The 20,467-nt window shown below is 38.7% G+C and overlaps 1 protein-coding gene across 1 annotated transcript; it reads left to right on the forward strand.

Annotated features, from left to right (window-relative positions):
- Positions 1 to 1,616: 1,616 nt before the first annotated feature.
- Positions 1,617 to 17,664, forward strand: ttc17 (tetratricopeptide repeat domain 17). Its single transcript, XM_062989333.1, has 25 exons — positions 1,617 to 1,787; positions 3,249 to 3,338; positions 3,736 to 3,905; positions 4,015 to 4,126; positions 4,229 to 4,360; positions 4,482 to 4,591; positions 6,012 to 6,159; positions 6,280 to 6,419; positions 7,609 to 7,769; positions 7,973 to 8,085; positions 9,114 to 9,260; positions 10,121 to 10,236; positions 10,543 to 10,696; positions 10,842 to 10,913; positions 11,162 to 11,386; positions 11,975 to 12,161; positions 13,336 to 13,467; positions 13,599 to 13,858; positions 14,128 to 14,278; positions 14,377 to 14,497; positions 15,357 to 15,516; positions 15,600 to 15,683; positions 15,868 to 15,987; positions 16,379 to 16,522; positions 16,671 to 17,664. Exons 1-25 carry the CDS (start codon positions 1,617 to 1,619, stop codon positions 16,800 to 16,802), a joined length of 3,552 nt encoding a protein of 1,183 aa, XP_062845403.1. The 3' UTR covers positions 16,803 to 17,664.
- Positions 17,665 to 20,467: the final 2,803 nt, after the last annotated feature.

Consider the following 20,467-nt stretch of genomic DNA (forward strand, 5'->3'; position numbering starts at 1 on the left):
CAAAATAAATTAATAAATAAATAAATAAACAAACAAACAAAGCTACCGAAAAAAATTAAAGACCACAGACAAATAAACATCCTGAACATCTCTGTTGTTGCTAATGCTAGGAGGATGCGTGCAGGATGACGTCACTGCCTTGCCCTCAGCAAACTCCTCCCACTTTCACCTGGACAGAAGCGCATCAGGTAACTGACCTGCAGGTCAGAGTTCTTCAAACCCATTTAGTTCTTTCAAGCGAGTCACATTTTGTCCAGGATTTTTACCGCGACCCAGACAACACATCAAATTCATAAAACCTGAAATTCATCAAAACACAAAACTAAAAAAATATACTTCATTAATGAAAATGCGGCAATCCGGTTCCACTTCACAAATCATCCGCTGGAGGGCGCTCGTTTACAAGTTCATTATTATTATTATTATTACTATTACTATTATTATTATTATTACTATTACTATTATTATTATTATTATTATTATTATTATTATTATTATTACTATTACTATTATTATTAGTAGTATTATAATTATTACTATAACTATTACTATTATTATTATTATTATTATTATTACTATTACTATTATTATTAGTAGTATTATAATTATTACTATAACTATTACTATTACTATTATTATTATTATTATTATTACTATTATTATTATTGTTACTATTACTATTATTATTACTATTACTATTATTATTATTAATATTACTATTATTATTATTACTATTATTATTATTATTGTTGTTATTATTATTATTACTATTACTATTACTATTACTATTACTATTATTATTATTATTATTATTATTGGTTTAAAAAACCCTGCTGTGGGGTACCAAGCAATGGAAAAAAGCAGTATTTCTATTACATTTTTAATTATTTGTTTGAAAATAAAATGCACTTGCTGGGATAGTTTTTACATTTACTGCATTTAGCACACACTTTTATTTAAATGGACTTACAATATACAGTTAAAGCATCTAAGGGTTAAGGGCCTTGCTCAAGGACCCAACAGTGTCAGTGACTTGTCATCGCATCATCATTTTTTATAATGCGTAATTTGTAACAATGTTGTTACAACCCCAAAAACGTTGCAAATGTTAAAAATGTTGTAACAACACTGTGACATAATTTAATTGCATACTTTCTATTATTCAATGTTTTTTTGTTTTTTCTACTCATTTTGTAACAAGCTGTGTGTCATGAGTAAATGGGAAAGGGTGGTGAGAGAATAGATGGGATGGTAAGGATTTGCACCTAGTGTCAAGAACGGAAAGAAAGATGTCCATCATAAAACTACATTTACAGCAGTGGTTCACTCTGGTTCCTTCCCTTCTCCTAAAAAAAATCAAGCAGAATAAGTGAATAAGTGTGTGTAGCCCTGCCATAGATATTCTCCCATTCCAAGGTGTCTTCCTGCCCTGCGCCCTTGTTTCAGTTTAATACAAAAATAACATTTTTTGGTGCAAAATTGTTAAATCGGTGTCACCGCTACTTTTCCCCCAGCAGAGCTGTGACAATCAGCCAATCAGCGCGCAGGAGGCGGGACTTGCCTGAATACGGGTAGGAAAAACTCTCAGTAGCGGTATGTACAGGTAGTGAGAAAAAATGGCGGCCGACGAGCAGTGTAGCACAGACAGAGCTAATTACAGTTTAAACCGATCATGGAGAGCGTCCGTTTGTGGAAGAATGTTTATTTTAATGTGTGTTTTGTCAGTGGACCTTGGAGGAGCTACCACACACTGGGTGGTTACAGAAGACGGGAAGATCCAGCAGCAGGTTCGTGTTTATGTGTCTGTGTATCAGGACCTGATATCAGCTAATGCTGGCGTGTTAGCTGTTAATGTTTATGTTGGTAAAAGAGATCTATTAGTAGATTGTAATCGTTAGTTTAGTGTTATAAATCATCTCAGATAGTGTGAGGTTAGTGATGATTTTAAAACAGCTGTTAACAGCAACATTATTATTATTATAAATTAATATTGTCGGTTTGTAACAGGGGTCAGTTAATGTAAGACTGGTCGTCACAATGAAGTACTAATGTTTACTTGAAGTGCACCACATTCTAATTATTTACCCCCCTGGCAGGGGTGATGGGGGTGTAACTCACTACATACAGTCTTATGCGAAAGTTTAAACACCATTGGTCAAATTTCATATTTTATTGATTTTCTAAGTGACATTAAGTTAATACATCCACTATAAAAAAACTATAGATATTTATTTTTGTATGTAACAAACTATGGCACATTTCATATTTTACATGTAGTTTATTTTCCTGATATGTTAATCAATTAAATGAAAGTAATACAATTATTTAATCGTTGAAACAACATTCTCAAAGTAAATTTATCATAATCATTTAAAAAACAGAGACAGGTTGGCTTGTTTACGTTCCTCTTGCATGTCATGTCATATTATAGACATAAGCCCAAAAGCCCTTTACTGCACCACAGTTTCTACAGCTTACAAATAAAAACGAAACACTGTTGATCCTTATTTGGGTGTTTTTTCCAGGAAATCATAATAACTAAAAGTCTGCTGTAATTTGACTTTTAAATCCTGTGATCAGTATGAAACACCGGTGTATTCTAACAATGTAATTTATGTGTAATTAACACATTTAAGGACATGACCATATTTTGAAGACAGTCCTGGATGAATATGGAACACTGTGTGTAAGAATCTGTTTGTTTGAGGACAATCCTAGCTGAAATCATCTTTAGACAAAAATAAACAATAATATTCAGATGATAGAAAAATGAAATCAGTATTGGAAAGCATTGCTAGATTATAATTAAACATGTAAATTAACGTAAAAAAGCATTCTCTGACTTCTCAGTCACTCCCTGGGACATGGCTCAGTTAGTTAAAAAGTCACTGATTGTTTTTCTGTGTGGCGTCAGGGTTATTTTACTTGGTAATGTTTGTTTAAGCTGAGGTGGTGATTTTTCTCCAGCACTGACACTGACTAGAAATAATAGAATAACATGCATTAGTATATGTGTGTTGGCGTGAGAGTAAGTTCATTGATTGTTTTTAAGCCTTTAAAATACTTTACTGTTGTGGTAATTTAATGACTCTAAAATATCCTAGCAACTGTAAAAACCAGCATTGTTTTCTGGTTACTCCAGTTCAATCCTTCAAAGTTTTATGAATAGTCTACTGTGTATTGTTGCTTTTTGGCACTTTATTGTGAGTTCTTTTTACTTACAGTGACTCATGCTTTCTTGTTTGCAGGTGGATTCTCCGCTCAACTTGAAACACCCACACCATCTAGTCCTCTTTATGCAGCAGGAGACTCGTGTCAACTACCTCAAGAAATTGGAGGTGATGTACAAAATAATACCATGACTGTAAAATAGTAAAAATGGTCAGAGAGTCAGGGGGCAACCAGACATTTATACAGTATTGTTTACATGGGTACTTAAATAATAAGATAATTGTTGCAATCCGGTAATGATTAGTAGACTAGAATCGATTAGTAGATAATCGTCAAGTAAATGTGAAATCTACTGTAGAGATCACACGTTTCGTCTAGTATTTAGGTGAGCCTTTCACCCCAGTAAGTGCTTCAGGCAGTGTGCTCGCACTTAAATGGATTTTTTTGCTCTTGAATATCCTTGAACAGCCCTGTGTTCCTACATATTTTTTTTTCTGTCAGTGCTGATGTGGTTTTGTAGATTGCTTAGTATCAATAAACTTATGTATATTTTTCTATATACAGAAACAGCTAGTTGCTCAAAAAATTCACATTGAGGAGAATGAAGACCGAGACACTGGGTTAGAACAGCGACACTATAAAGAAGATGCTGACTGTGTCATGGCTAAAGTTCCCCTCGGGGATCTGGACCTTTATGACGGCACCTTTATATCCCTGGAGAGTAAAGGAATTAAGTAAGGTTTGCATGCGTTTGTGTTCTTACTGTTTATTGGATTTCTTTTTTTATATTTGACTGTAGTGCATTTCTATACTGTTATAACATAATTTTTTTATTTATTGCAGTCCTGAACATTACGTGGATTACACACTACCTCTACCTCCAGACCTTGAAAAGCCTGATTGTGCCGAAATCGTTGAGCTCTCCTACAGCATTTATGCTTTTCAGCACCTAAGGGTGAACTGGCTCTTATTTATTTAAATAATTCTGAAAATGTAATATTTTTAGTGTGCTTTGGTGTGTAATCTCTCTTTTTAATGCTTGTGTGTTTTTTTCTAGGGTGTGCAGCAGAAAGTAAACCTCACGTCACCTTTGCTGTCAAAGGATGACCCTATCTTTGCTTCTTTATCCCATAAACTGGGTCAGCGCATTGATGAGGTTGGCCATAGAATACATCAGGGTCTTCTAAAGGTGTGTGTGTATATTACACTGCGCAGAAATGTTTAACAATTTTTTGATTTTAATAATTATTTTTTGTATGTAGTAACTGGTAGTGAATATAAGTCTCAGTTCTCTGTCTTTTTATTGACAGAATTCATCGTCCTGGGTGCTTTATAATCTGGCCTCCTTCTATTGGCGAATGAAGAACGAGCCCAGGAGAGCTGTGGACTGCGTGATCCGCGCTTTGCACTTTTCTCCCAGGTAAAAAAAAAATCTTAAAAATGCTTTCAGCCCTGCCTGGCCCTGTGTGGGGAAAAATCTAAAAAAAATATCCAGGGAATATATTCTGTTTACTCACAAGTCAAATGTGGATCATTTTGAAAGACCTGGGCCTGTTACATAAAGGCATAAATTTAGTACCTCAGTCTACTGTCAAATCGTCATACCAACAGTCAAACGCGGTGGTGGTAGTAGTGTGATGGTCTGGTGCTGCTTAGCCCTTTCAGGACCTGGACGACTTGTCATAATTGATGGAACCATAAATTGAAAATGAAATGAACTAAGATTTAAAAACTACAATCAACAATTTACCTCAGTGAGCTCCTTCATCTTTACTGTCCCAACCGTTCTCTCAGATTCTTTGGCTCTGGACTTCTGCCTGGTCCTTCAGTTCCAAAGGTCAACTAAAAACTGTTCACTATTCTTCTTTCTCCATGTCATAGTTTTTGTTTTTTTCTTAAAGCTTGGGTATGTGAAAGGCACTATATAAACTTACATACTATGCGTTTCAGTTTTTTTTATGTTTTAACAATATTGACATGACAAAATAAATGAGTACATTTACCTATGGATAAGAAAACACAAGTAACCTTGTTTATAAAAACAGTGATTTACTGTACCTGCTTTTCATCCACGTTGTTTACATCTCCACTCATTTGAAGTGCAAATGCAAATCATTTTGATTGCTTTTACATTGAAATGACTTTTTATTGTGTATTAGCGTTGAAAAACTGGCTGAACTAGATGCACTAACTGGGAATAATACGTTTTTAAATCTTTTTCTATATTTTTCTACTGGGAATACCACAAGAGGACAAAACGTCAGAACATTTTAATGCACAATTACTGTTTATTTGATCAATTTAATATATTTCAGCAGTTGGTCCTCTGTAGAAAATGTTTTAAATTATTTTAACTTTTTAGCAAAACATTGACTATCAGCTTACGAAAATAAAGCTTCTACAGTTTTAGTTATTTTATTGGGTAACAATAGTTTTTAAAATAAATAAAATGGCTAAAATACATTCATTTGCAACAGGGGTGAAATGCTGAAATAGGAAGCCATAATAAAGGTGTAGTTGCAATGCAAAAAAATAACATTACTGCCATGACTTAAAAAGGGGATCTGTTAATAAAACAGCAGCAACTCTGGTCATGGTTAACAATTCATTTTATTATTTTAGCTCATCACTTTCAGTTACTCTAAAGTCATAGTATTTGATTTTCTTATACGTGCTCCTTAAATGATGATTAATTATTAGATGATGATTAATATACCAGTCGCATTACACTGGTTTTATTTGTTGCTCTTGTGTGTGTTGCTTGGTGAGCTTATGTCATTCTGTATTTGCCTTGGGTTTGCATTTATTTACATCTTTTTTTACTACTTTTCTGTCGGCAGGGAGCACAAAGATGTGGCCCTGGTCAATCTGGCCAATATTCTTCATCGAGCTCACTTCTCAGCAGATGCCGCCATCCTGGCACATGCTGCCTTGGACCATACCACTGATCTGCTCACCAGCCACTACACACTCGGCAACATCTATGCTGTGGGTACCAAACACAAAACCAGAGTGACCCTAAGGGTGGACGTGTGTAAATACTGTGTGAAATATATCTTTGTGTTACGATGTACACAATTCTCACTCATTCTTCTGTCCTCCTGGCAGATGTTGGGTGAGTATAATCACTCGGTGCTGTGCTATGAGCAGGCTCTGCAGGCTCAGCCAGGCTTTGAACAGGCTCTGAGGAGGAAGCACGCCGTCCTGTGTCAGCAGAAGCTCGAGCAGCGACTAGAGGCTCAGCACAGGTGAGAATAGAGGGGCAACTGTGTCCACATTCTGTCCAAAAAAGGCAAAACTGAGAAAATAAATGTGTAGTCATTAACACTACATGGCCATAAGTATGTGTACACCTAACCATGAGCATGTTGGACATCCTATTCCAAAACCATAGGCATTACAATGCCAGAGTTGCCAGCCTTTACTCTTCTGCCATACATTTTTGGCATGAGATTGTGTGCTCATTCGTCAAAATAACAAATGTGAAATAAGGCAATAATGTTAAACAGGAAGGCCAGAAATGTAGACATGAAACGATACAGCAGTTTGAATGAGGGTTTTTTAAAATTTATTCTGAATCATAAAAATGTTTTTTTTTTTTAATGTAATTTGCAATTGTAAAGTTAACAATAAAAATGTAATCATTGTCGCTTTGTTTAAACATTGGTGTAACTAAAGAAATTTGCTAATGAAATGACTTGTAATTATGGACAGTATTAGTACCATGTTGAGATGTTAGGCTGCCTTGCCATTTGCATGCGCCCGTATTGGCTTAAAAATGCTCTGTGACACCTTTTTTCTTAGTCTGTGTTCCATACTAGGCAGTTAACCAAGTGTGTTTTACTTTAGTTCTGCTTAATACATTTATTATTTTTCCTTTTACACAGGAGAACTATTCACTAGCACTCATGACAGTTGTGGAACTTTTGCAACGGTTCTCTTTCTGTAATGAAAAGACTCATGAATTTGAGTTCACCTGTTATTTTGTGTTGTCTGTAAATCTGCTGGATGGAGTAGAGAAAGGTGAAAGTGACAGGTGCTATGCTATGTATCTTTTGTTATGCCCTAGTAGTTTCTTGTTTGGTATTATAATGAACTACAGTATAACTGGTGACTTTTTATATGATCTCGTCCTGTACAAAGTACATAAAACTGTAACACCCTGGCCAAGGTTTAAAAAACCCAAACTTTTACACCATGCCAAGAACAAAGCCTAATCCAGTGTAAAGCGTGATTGTCTGTAGAGATTGTTACCCGTGTTAAAGAATAATTGAATCTCAGGACTACCACAGCATACACGTTCCTGTCGAGTGTATGTAACTGTCTAGTGTTTTTAAACGATTTATAAAGGAGACTTAACGTTCGGCTGCTGATTATACCAGTACTGGTACGTCAGTTTTGTGTGCGTGTCATTAATACAGCACTGTACGTGTGCAGGTCTCTGCAGCGCACTCTGAACGAACTGAAAGAGTACCAGAAGCAGCACGATCATTACTTGCGGCAGCAGACCATGCTGGACAAGCACAAGCTCATCCAGGAGGAGCAGATTCTCCGCAACATTATCCACGAGACACAGATGGCCAAAGAGGCACAGCTTGGTGAGAGGAGCTGGCGGCCTGCCCGCCTACCACACACTTGTTTAAATCAGTGATGTTGTGCAATGACCCTGGTAAACAAGTAGTCGGGTTGTTTAGTCGTGTTGTTTTCATTTGTTTACGTCTCTGTCTCTCTCCCTGGTCACGTCACACTGCTATTATTACATAAACATGGACTGATTATGATTTATTTATATTTGTTTTAGGTAATCACCAGATGTGCCATCTAGGCCAGCAACAGAATAGCCTGTTCTGCCCATACGACTTACCTGTGCGTTATCATCGGGGAGATCTTTTTGAGAATGTGAACTATATCCAGGTTAGTAGTATACCTTTAATAATTCACCAATTTGTACAATTACTACAGAAATGATTCCATTCAATCAAACAGCCATGGACTTCACTACAGCGGAAACTTGATTTGTTAAAACCAAACCCCCCAAAAATGTTAGGGATACACCCTCCACCAGCAAATAAAAAATGCCGGTTACTACAACTGCTGTAAAAAAAATGTACCTGCTTCCTTTTACACATGAACCCATCATTAGGAATTATTGCAGGTCCTGGCTCATTCTGATTGTGACCCTAGCAATCCTCAGATGATATAGCCTGACCTTTAAATGACTTTATGGGTTTTTGGCGCCCTCTAGTGCTTACAAAATGTTAAAAGTTACACGCTTGCTAAACGTGAATTCTCAATACCATTAGAAGTGTACCATTAACTCATGTCATTTTTACTGCCATGCTTGGGTTCGACAGCAGTGTTGTCAGCGTTCTATTGGTTGGCTGAGCATCTGCACAGACATGATTGACCATGTCTGAATGTTGTCCAAAGTGCTGCAATGGATTGGTGTAGGTGCTCCTGCTTTGCATCCTGTGTTTCCCAGGGAAACTGACAAATCATCAGACAAACAAATCTTTAAGATCAGCCACTCAGAACTTGTTGACTGTTCCTAGGGCTCGTTTGAAGCTAAAAGGTGATCGTGCATTTGCAGTTTATGCTCCGAGGCTATGGAACACTCTACCTCCTAATATTCGACAAGCACCTTCGGCCGCTGTTTTTAAATCACTCCTAAAAACATACCTTTATAAGCTGGCATTTGAACAGTGAGGAGCTGTGTTAATTTGAATTGTTTAGTCTATTTGTATTTGTTTTATTTTGTCTCTTACTCTGTATTTTTATTTGGTTCTTACTTTTTTAATATAATGTTGTGTTATGTATGCTTATTCGATGTACAGCACTTTGGTCAACGTAAGTTGTTTTAAGAGTGCTTTATAAATAAAATTTACTTACTTATTTACTTACAAACAAGTGCTTTACCACTCTATCTGTTCTTTTGTGTGTAGTTTGGTGAGCAGGTGTCTGTAGCCAGCAGCTTGGCCCTGGTGTCTGAGATGAGTCTGAACGAGAGCCGAAGCACACCGCTATACCCAACTGTATCTGGAGGAGAAGTGCCGGCAGCAAACTGGGATGATGGGTCTAATTCTGATTCTGTAAGATATCATAATTCTATTACTTCTGAGTATTACAGTACAGTTGGTTGCATTTCATTGATTTGATACAACTGCTAGGACACCTTAACTCGCTCATGAGGAAGGGTCTTGATGTTTGTTCATATATGTTCTCTGTAATCTAAATATTATATATTTATATTAAAGCATACCATGTAGTGTGAGGTAAAGGGTAGTTGACTGAGATGCAGCTTAAAAAAATGTGTGTGATTGAGACTCCATGCTTCCTGGGTTCCTCCATACTTTACCTCTTCAAGTGATTACTAGTAAAAAGGTGCATGTGTAGAATAATTTTAAGTTGTAGTCCTGAACTCTTAACAAAATAATGAATAACTTGACTGTATTAAATGTACCCATGTTGCAAATGAAAATCCCGACAGTGCTGTAGCTGTTCCAGAGAATATTCACTTAACTCTTGTGGTAGATTGGCGCCCTCTAGTGCTTAAAGAATGTTTGGTTGTTCAAAATAGCCGCTTTTCCATTTAGGACGTGTTTACACTGGACAGATTTGGTTTGATTAAAACGAACCTCGGTGCGCACTTTTTAAAACTACTATTAATTTGTGAACGCTGAGCAAACTAGAACCAAACTGAAAGCAGTGCATCATTTTCTTGTTTGTGAACCTAGCTACTAGTATAAACACGAACTTATGTTTTACTTAACATCTGTATCATTTTCACTTTACCAAAAGACCTCTAAAATTTCTAAACCTATTTAATAAACAATTTAATATTCTGTTTAACTTATACTAGTTATAGTATATGGACGTACACTCTTGTATTAATCCTCTTTATGTATGTTTCAATCAGAGCTCAGTAACTTAAACTGTTTTTAATATTAAGGAGACTCATAGTGTCCTGTGGCCAACAAGATCAGACTGTACTCAGCGCTTCCCCTCCATTCCTTCTGCTCACCTGCTGCCTACCTTCTTCCTTCCTCCAGAGAGCCACGGCTTAAGGTGAGACACTTGTACATCCAATACTCTATTGGCATAACATGTAAATGAGTGTTTTTATCTGGCTATGTAATGTGTATTATAGCCTAAATGTATGTTAAACGTTTTTAAAAACTGTGTGCTCAGTTCTTATTCATATTTAATGCAAAATACAAGTAGAATTTGTATACTGCATTCCTTAACTGGTACAATTTGAGTAAAGCTAGGCCACCTACCATGTTTTCAGTTTAAATACTAAGCATTTTAAATGATGTGCTATGCTACATAATGTAACAATGCCCTTTAATCATAACATTCTGTGGTGTTCAGGGCAAAGAGTAGCCTGTACGTAAGCAGGAACGGCCCCGGTTCTGCAGAACCCCCTGACTGCAGTTTAAAAGCTCAGCTCCTGCCTGCTGACCCCCTAACCTCCGTGGCTTGGGCCCTGGAAGAGAAACATCTGCCTGATGATCACGCCAATCAGGTTTGCTTTATTAGTGTTCATTAATTACATTGCACAAATGTAGAAGATGCTCTGGACACAGCATGCTGTGTGTGTTCTTTGTATGTGTAGGAGTGTTTCATATTCAGAAAACAAGTGATGTGGATCATTTTGCTTTTGTGTGCAGATACTGCTGAAGCGTAGTGGCGGGTGGAGTCTGGAACAAATGGGCGCAATGATAGCAAAAGCTATGGAGAAGGTAAGCACAGGCTCTGCACAGGGTGGCAAATGCGTCATGACCTTATTTTGCCCCACGTTTGCACCTGGAAAGCAGAAACTGAGTGGACAGCAAATTAGTGCTAAAATATCCACAATATATGCAGGCTAAATATTTTTGGATCAGCTGAATCAGCCTGAACGTGCAAATCTGTACTTGGCCACTTCCGGTCTGTACTCTCTGGTTTGACACTTAGTTTTTATGCAGGTTTTTGTAATGTGTGTGTTTAGGTGAGTGTGCCTCACTGGCTGGTTTATAATGAAGCCGGGCTCTTTTGGCGAGCTAAAGGAAATGGTACGCGAGCGCTGCAGTGTCTGCGACAGGCCCTGTACTCTGCACCCCCTCAGGACCGAGAAGTGCCGCTGGTCAACACCGCCAACCTGCTTCTTCACTACGGCCTGCACCATGAAGCACAAGGACTTCTGGAGCAGGCCATGGAGCTTAATGCCTCTGAGGTATGTCAGGACCATTATCTAATGGTGTTTGTTTTATCTAAGTATTATTTGATCAGAAGCTCACTTATTATGAAAAATATTGTAATTATATTAATGTGCTACTATTCGCTTGTGCTTTAAATGCAGCTGAAGTTTTTAAGTCACTCCTATGATTGTATTTTAGATATTGTGTTAAAAGTTTGATGCCTTTGATTTTAAACAAGACTTATAACCGGATTTATAGCATGTTATGTTACTTTTGATGCACGTAACAAGCTACTGAGGTTAAGTCTGTGCTCAGAATAATGTAATATAAATCTAATGAAATGAATTTCATTCATGAAGTTAGTATAATAACAAAGGTCATTTTATTAACAAATTTCAAGTAATAAAAGCAAAAATGCATTTGACACAATTTGGTGCAGAGTAATTGACTTATTTAAATGGCTGTGGAGGTTCAGGACAGAAGATTCAGACTTTTGTTCCTCTGCTTCATCTGCTTTTACTTTGACATCTTGTAGATTTTACAGTAAGACTCGATTCTAATGATGCTAATGATTTAAAATCATAAACCAAACCACGTTTTCTTCTTTTTTCTCCTGCATTAAGCCTCACACTTTGCTGAGCATGGTGAGTGTGCAGCTCTCTCGGGGGAACCTGACCGGCGCGCTGGCTCTGTTCCGGCACGCCCTGTCTCTGAGCGCCCGCTGCAGCCAGTGCTGGGCCAGCCTGCCCCTGATGCGCTGCCTACAGTTCTACCCGTTCCTCTACAACCTTCTGCCCCAGGCGTGCCCATGTAAGTACTAGTAAGGTTTAATGGACTGCTCTCGTCATCAGAATGCACCTTAATATTCTTGATACTCTCTGAATGCCCTGACCATGCCCAGAACATCTTCTGTCAGTGATAGTTCTATAAATGCTTGGCCTTTTTATTTCTAACTTTAATTTGTCCATGTGGTGTTCCAAAAAACGTTGATGTTTTTACCCTACTATCATGGCTAAGTTTAATTTATCCTCAGTTTACTCCAGACAGACTTCACATTGCAACATTCTCCCTCAGTCTTGCCATCACTTTGCACGAATCCCATTTGTTTCAGTCTGGCTTGTGTTGTGGGTTGAAGTCTTTTTATAGCTCAGTCACTGAAATCTCGCTTCTGTTTTTAGCTTCTTTTACCACTGCATGTTCTATTCTGGGTTTCGCCTTCACCACCACCTCCCACTTGTTCTTTTTTTTCTGTCCATCTCGCAGCTTCCCGTGTAGTTCAGCACATTTTCCCCTGATGCTTTTCCCCCCATCAAGCCGAAGGGCTGTGAAGTGGAGAAATCGTGCACTCAGTAGTTCAACCAGCTGAAAATAGCTAAAGCTTTATTTAGATGCGGCTCCACTCCGCAGACAAAATAAATTCGTTCTCCTCTCGTAGGTTTGGGAGACACATGCACGATATTGATCCGGGTATTAATAGAACCTCTGAAGTCCTTTTAGCACATTTGTAATCAAGTTTATCTGCCACTGAGTTTAAAATACACTGTATATCCAAAAGTATTTGGACATCTGACCATGAGCTTGTTGAACATCTTATTTTAAAAACAAATGCTGTTAAAACTTTTCAGAGAAGGCTTTTTGAGATACGTCTGTGGGAATTTGTGCCCATTAAGTCAATTGAGCATTTGTGAGATCTCGAGTTTGAATCTGAGCTCTGCATTCGGCCCACTGGCACCTAGACGGACACGGTTGACTGTGTCTGCGGGTGGGGAGACACCTCATGCGGCCTCTGCTGGCTGGCTGGTCTATGGCGCCTACACAGCGACGGGGAATAATGGGGATCTGTGTGTGAAAAGAAGCGGTTGGTCTTGGTCAGCGAAAAAAAAAAAAAAAAAATAGAATTATAATTTTTAAAATAGTCTAATTAAACAGTGTGTGCAGTTATAAGCAGTCCTGGATGTGATTAGGCTGTATGTGTGCTGTGCAGATAACTCGGCCTGTGAAAGAGAGTTAGAAGTTGAGGTGGAGATCTGGGACTCGAGCACTGAGGGAAGAACGGATACAAGAAACATTGAGGCCATAATTAGCTCCGCACTGGAGGACTCACTTCTGTTTGAGAGTAAGAAGTTTAAAACATATTTTGAAGATGTTCCATGTTAAATGCAATAGATTCTATTTTGGTTTCTGTTCCTTTTTGTTGGTCTTAATAAGTAATTGGTTGAGTGTTTTTCTTTATTTTTTCTTCCGTAGAAGTTGTGGTGGACAGTAATGGCTCAGGGGAAGTGGGCCAGCAGGAGCAAGGAGTGAAAGATAAAACAGAGTTGCAGGTTGAAACTGAAGACTGGCAGCTGCGCGAGGAGCTGATGGGGGCGTTCGAGGGGGCTTTGGACGTGAGCGGAAAGGCGGGTGACCTGCGGGGAATCCGTGTTTTGAAGAACGACAAGGTGATGGGAGCTAACGGTGATGGGCCCTGCTTCGGCAACTGTGAGGATGATGACGGAGCAGAATGGGTGAGCACTGATGATTGGTAATATCAACATGACTGACAATCCCACAGTACTAAAAAAGAAATCGCTATTGGCTCTTGGAGTTTTATTTACATCACTGTATGTAGTGTTGTGTATAACTTGTTTCTTCTAACGCTGACTCAAAAGACAAATTCCTTTAGATTGCTGATGTTGTGAATGTACTCAGTGGCACAGCTGTCTTTGTAACTGGGATGTAATTGTGATCATATCACCAAAACGTTTGTATTTATTGTCTTATGATGTATTTTCAGATCACATTCCAGGTGAAGCGGATGCGAAAACCCAAAGCAGAGTCCTCAGATAGCTGGACAGAGGAAGAGGAGTTAGCTCACAGTGATTCTTCTCTGGCACAGTCGACCCTGGAGATCAGTGGCCCCACAATTCCTGCTCCAGGACCTCCAGGTAGACTTCACATTAACCTATAACTCACTGTGCTGTATAGAAAAGAGCAAAGAGCTGCATTATGGACAGATGTGTGTGTTTGTGTGTGTGTTGTGCAGGAAGGTGGAAGGACTACAGCAGTCTGGGCTGGCCAGGACCAGAGGAGTGTCAGCGTACACGGAGGGTCGATCTCAACACTGTGGCAAGCACCTGGCTGGCAGTGTCTGCCAAGAATATTGAGTATGATACTTGGCTAATTTGAATTAGGGGCAGGTATAGGGGCACCTGGTGGTTAAGGTACAGGACTAGTAATCGAAAGGTCGCTGGTTCAAGCCCCACCACTGCTAGGTTACCACTGTTGGGCCCTTGGGTAGCACTGTCACCTCACAGCAAGAAGGTCCTGGGTTTGATACCCATGTGGAGCAGTTCTATTCAGTATTTCGGATTTTATGACCAGTTAGAGGTTACATTTCAGTGTCTGATAAAGCAATAAGCCACGAGAGGCCGTGCATTACTGTGATTTTAGCACGGGGATGACGTTTTTCCTAAAACTTCTTTCCCCGTGCTAAAATCATAACAGTAACGTTCGGTCTCGAGTGGCTTATTGCTTTTATAAAACGGCGGTCAACATAAAATATAATAAATACAACAATGTTTAATTCATAAATGTATTTATTGTGTATAAACTTACAATAAAGCATTCTTCCGCGACGCAAAATAGTTCGATTAACAGTGTTGCTAGGCAACATGAGGGCGAAAATAACATTAATTTTTTTTATTCAGTGGCGTATTAATATGGAACGATGTGAGGTGGTCATAGGTGTGCGTTTATCGGGGATTTTACAACGGCTTCGAACGCGACTCAGCCAATCAGATTTTAGGACCGGAACTATCCGTTTTATAGGTCTCAGTTTACAGGGCAGTCGTAGCTGTGACAGTAGTAAGTCGCTTTAAATGACAACATCTGCTAAATGTTTTAATTGTACTCAAGGTGACCTGAACATCTGATAATTGTAGCAGAGCCTAACTTTAACACTTAATATAAGAAAATCTAGGAATTCCTGATTAATTTTCTCTTTCTGCTCTTCTCTCCATGCAGCATTACGGAGCATATAGACTTTGCCACCCCTTTGCAGGAGCCAGCTGCAGAACCGTTGTGCAATGCCAACCTGCCTGCTAGCATGCACACGCTGGACCATTTGGGTGGCGTTGCCAACCGCGGCAGCATCCACTATACAGGAGAGAGCCAGCTCAAAGAGGTGTGTGTGTTTACACAAATTAAAACAAAGAATGTTCTCACAAAGTCTGTCATTTATTTTAATTATTGTGTTTTTTTATTCAGGTGCTGCAAAATCTGGGAAAGGATAAGTTCATGCCACAGTCGTTCGAACAAGTGGGAACCCGCCTGGCTAAAGTCTTAGAAAAAGTATGACTGATGTTGGGTTGAATCAGAATGTTTCTCACCTAGTGTAGATGTGATGTCTTGATTGTGGACTATTTATCTGTTACAGACTGTATATCTTCATAAGAAATAATCATATAGTCCAAGACTAAGGTTTTTTTTATAGTCCATTAATGATTTGTGGGTTGGGTTTGCCCTTGTTTATTAGAATCAGACTTCATGGGTTCTGTCCAGCATGGCAGCGCTGTACTGGAGAGTGAAGGGTCAGGGGAAGAAGGCCATCGACTGCCTCCGACAGGCTCTAAACTTTGCTCCTCACCATATGAAGGTACCACTCATGTTATGTCTATGTAATAAGATGTCCAACAAGCTCATGGTCAATGGTGCACAAACATTTGGCTGTATAGTTTGTCAGGTTATCATCTACACTGTATATTAAAATAAGCACAAAATAAGTAGCTGCCTGATAAACTTTGACTCTTTACAAATCATCATTATACACAATAAGTGAGTAATTAGTGCCCCTAGCACCCTGATGAATGTAGTTTTGTTACAGAGCATTCAAAGAGGCATCAGTAATAGTATTAATAATCTAAATGATGTTGACTGTTGATTCAGAGTCAATATTTGTGGTTCTAATACAAAGCAGAATAATCCAGGTGACACTTTTTATATTGGAATTTTTAAAACACTTCTAACAGCATGGTGTTCCTCTGCAGGATGTGCCCCTGATCAGCCTGGCTAACATCTTCCAGAACGCCCGTCTCTGGGAGGATGCGCTGACCGTGGCCCGCATGGCAGTGGAGATCGCTCCTCACTTTGTTGTAAACCATTTTACCCTCGCTAACGTCTACATAGCAATGGTGAGATCTTTCTCTTTACTTTATTTATTTATTTATTTAGTGTAATGCTATCGACTGTGCACCTATAACTGACAGCTAATTAGAAATAATGTCAATTAAACAGCTCTTGTAAAACAGACTTTGGAGAATGGTGTGTGTATATTTACAGGAAGAGTTTGAAAAGGCAATGCAGTGGTATGAATCCACTCTAAAACTCCAGCCAGAGTTTGGACCTGCCAAAGATCGTCTGCGCACCATCCAGTGCTACCTCCTGACCAAGAGGGACAAGCGTTCTCCATAAAGGCTTAGGGCTACACACTACACACACATGCATACACCTCCATTTAAAACAATAGTAAGAAAGTTTGTTTTGTTTTCATAGTTTCCTTTTTGATCATATCCTCATATCATTCAAAACTTTAACAGATATTTTCTAATGATAAGAAACAATTATAGTAATAACTGGACAGGGTTTTTATTTATTTTATGGTGTTGGATTTTATCTATGTTTCATTGCACACTGTTCTCCCATTTTTACTATTTGTGAAATTCTAGATAAAAAAGGAATTTTAGTGATCATTGTTTCCTAGCCCAATTTTATTGCCCACAAATGCTAGATGGTTTAATATCCAGTCATAAAAAGTGCAATTATTAATAACTGACATATATGTACAACAGTTCTACTTTAAACATGTTCTGCATAAACATTAGGGCCCATATGAAAGCGTAACCATTAAAACATTTCGTTTTAATTTATGTGTTTTCTGTCAGATTTAGAAACAAACCTGCTCTTTTTTCCTCATTAGACAGCAGAGAATGATGCTGAAATCAGTTTAGATCTGAGACAGCTTGTAACACCCCCCTCATTCCACATGTTTACCTATAAAAGTAAAAAAAAAAAAACACTTGTAATTAATCTAATTTAGCCAAGAAACAACACAGTCTCTGAAATCACATTTGCAATTGAGTTATTTAAAGTCTTAAAGAACATTAAAGCAACCATTGATCAAATGCACTATTTTGTACTGTCTGTATATAATAAACACATTAACTTCAATCTGGAAAAGCATTCACATTTATGTATCTGAATATTTTATTCATGTTCCAACATTATTCTGATGAATTTACTTTATGTGCCATGCACACTCTGTAACACCCTGTAAACTGACAAAAGTACTAAGAAATGATTTTTAAAATTATGACTTAACAACTTAATTGTATGTTATGTTGATGTCTGCAACACATTTATAAAATTTGGGACAAGGGCACAGTAAGAGTGAAAAGTTTGTAGAATATTCAACTTATTCCATTGTTAAAAAATTATGCAACAAGCAGGTAATCATGACTGGGTGTAAAAGGAGGATCTACCAGGCTTTCTCCATTTACCATGCATAGTATTTTTAAAAGATTCAGGGAAATCAGAGACTGTTGAATGTACGTGACCTTTGAGTCCTCAGACGGCATTTCATGAAAAACCGTCATGTTACTGTGATAAAGATAGCCACATGGTCTGAGGAGTACTTTGGAAAACCGTCGTGACTGTACACAGTCCACCGCTGCATCAAGATAAGCACCTGAAAGTGAATGCTGTACTCAGAAGCATTGCTGAGTTCATATCAGATGGACTGAACTACAGTGGTAATGTGTGCTGGAATGACGAGACCAGCTTGTTCTGTGTGCCAAAGGTGAAAAGACCATCCAGACTGTTATCAGTACAAGGTACAAAAACCAACACCCATCATGGTAAGGGCTTCATCACTGCCGTCAGGGCGGCATTCTACATTTGTTTTAAGGGTATGTACAGAGCGAGATTCTTAAAAAAACGTTTTGGTAAGTTTGGTGTGGCTGACCTTAAAAAAAGTTATTTTCATTAAATGACCACAAATTCCCACAGACACTATTCAAAATCTTGTGGAATGCCCTCCTAACTAGTCGATATTGGCTTTGGAATAGGATGTCCACATACTTTTGGCCACATGTTGCAAAACATTTCCTATCTGTTTCTGTTGTAGATTCTGAATTTCTTTCTACATGCCAGTAGAGGGCTGTGTGCTTAACAGAATCAGACTTCTGCTAGGTGTTTCCCAAAACCAGCCATCCATGTTAACACACACACGCACACACACTCTGAGGTACAGCCAGAGAGAGGATGTGGGGTGATGTGAGGTAACATGGAGTTCCTACAGTCTCTACAGTGCTGAACCACCGACTACATTCAATAAAATCCTTCAATACACGGTGTAATATGATTTCTGCATCTTACTGTGGGGTTGGGCAGCACAGTACAGCACTTGGTCAGTTGGGTTCTGGGGTTCTGAGTGTAAACCTTGCCTCAGGTTATTGTCTGTGAGAGGTTTCACATGTTCTTTTGGTGTCTTTTTTCATCTGTGCACTCTGGTTTCTTCCAACCTATCAAAACCATGCAAAAGCTGGTGGACGTAAATGAATGTGTGTTTCTCTGTGATAAGCTGATGTTCTGTCTAGGTATGTTACTACTTGGTACACAGTGTTCCAAAGATTCCAGCTCGATTGTGGAATCCCCAGGCGTTTCCAAGCCAGCCCCATGGTCTTTAGTGAGCCGATTTCTCAATTCATAGAAGCATTGGGTCTACTATGATGTTCACCACAGCTGAGATCCTTCTGAAATGGTTAGTGGAAGTTGTAAAGAGAATAATTGAATGAGTTTGTTCAGTCCAAATTCAAGAATCAGCAAACACAGGTCTAAGAACTTCGAAGCTGCTGGAAGGACATACATTTCATAAGCTTTGAGACTGCTGTATGAGAAAGAAACCAATGCTCCTGCTTTTTCTTTTTCTCAGGTGATCAGCAACAGCTTTAGGGTTACAATTTTGAAGCCTCTAAACCCATGGTGGTTTAAAGCTTGCTTGACTGTGGACAGTGTTGCTTTTGTCCAAGCTCGTAAATCAAGGCAGACCTGTTTTCTGTTTTTGGTTCTTGTGTTATGACTGACCAGTATAAAATGTCAGTGTGGTTGTTTTCTACCCTTGGGAATTGGGACCACTGCTTCACTGGGCGTCATCAAACTAGCTCTTGTGTTATGGACACTAAGAAATGACCAGCTGTAGTTATCATTAGTTAATATTAATAATGGAATTATCAGGCAGTGCTACATAGTTATAAATAACAGTATATTGATTGTAGAACTGTGACCTAGCTCCATTTGTAATATTTTTAAAAGACCTATAATAAACTCAAACTGCTGAAGGCTATTTTTGGATGGGAAAAAAAGTGTTCCAATCATTCAGTAACAGACAAGGAACATCTGCACTTATTATAATCTAAGTCTCCTACAAGTGTATGTATGTACATCTCTGCAGACATCTTTTGTGCCCACTGAAAATCCCCCTTACCCTTTTTTTACCCACAGCCATGCCCCCCATTCTGCCCGCTGAATTAATTTGATGCTATTTTTGTACGTCTGTGTTTCTAAGGGATACCTAATGACGCAGTGACGTCAATGCATGCCTGCTCCCGGATTGGCCGGTGATGCCTCGTGGGCGTGGCTTCGCACTACAGTGGGACGCAACAGCACTGAGGCTTTAATAATAACCCAGTCTGACAGAAACGCTTCAGCGCCAGAGATCTCAGAATATACAAAATAAAGGTAAAACAACCTGAACAAAGTACTGCACAATACACTAATGTTCCCCAAAGCACGAATTAGCATGAGTTATATTACTGGTGTGCGCGCGTGTGTGTGTGTGTTCTCTCCGGTGTTGTCTGTTATGCCAGGCATCAAATCACGAAGTCAAGTCTTCCACGCAACTTAGTCAAGTGGCACTCTTTGTACCCTCTCCCTTTTTTTTTAACACACACACACTGGGTATGTTTGGGTCTCATTCAGAAAACCGTGCAGAGCTCATTCACACACTAAACCCAGCTGTGTGTACAGAAGCTGAGCAACCAGGATCCGCGGATGCCACCGTGCCCAGGGTAGGTCATGCG

The sequence above is a fragment of the Trichomycterus rosablanca genome, chromosome 27 (genome assembly GCF_030014385.1).
Source record: "Trichomycterus rosablanca isolate fTriRos1 chromosome 27, fTriRos1.hap1, whole genome shotgun sequence".
Taxonomy (NCBI): Eukaryota; Metazoa; Chordata; class Actinopteri; order Siluriformes; family Trichomycteridae; genus Trichomycterus; species Trichomycterus rosablanca.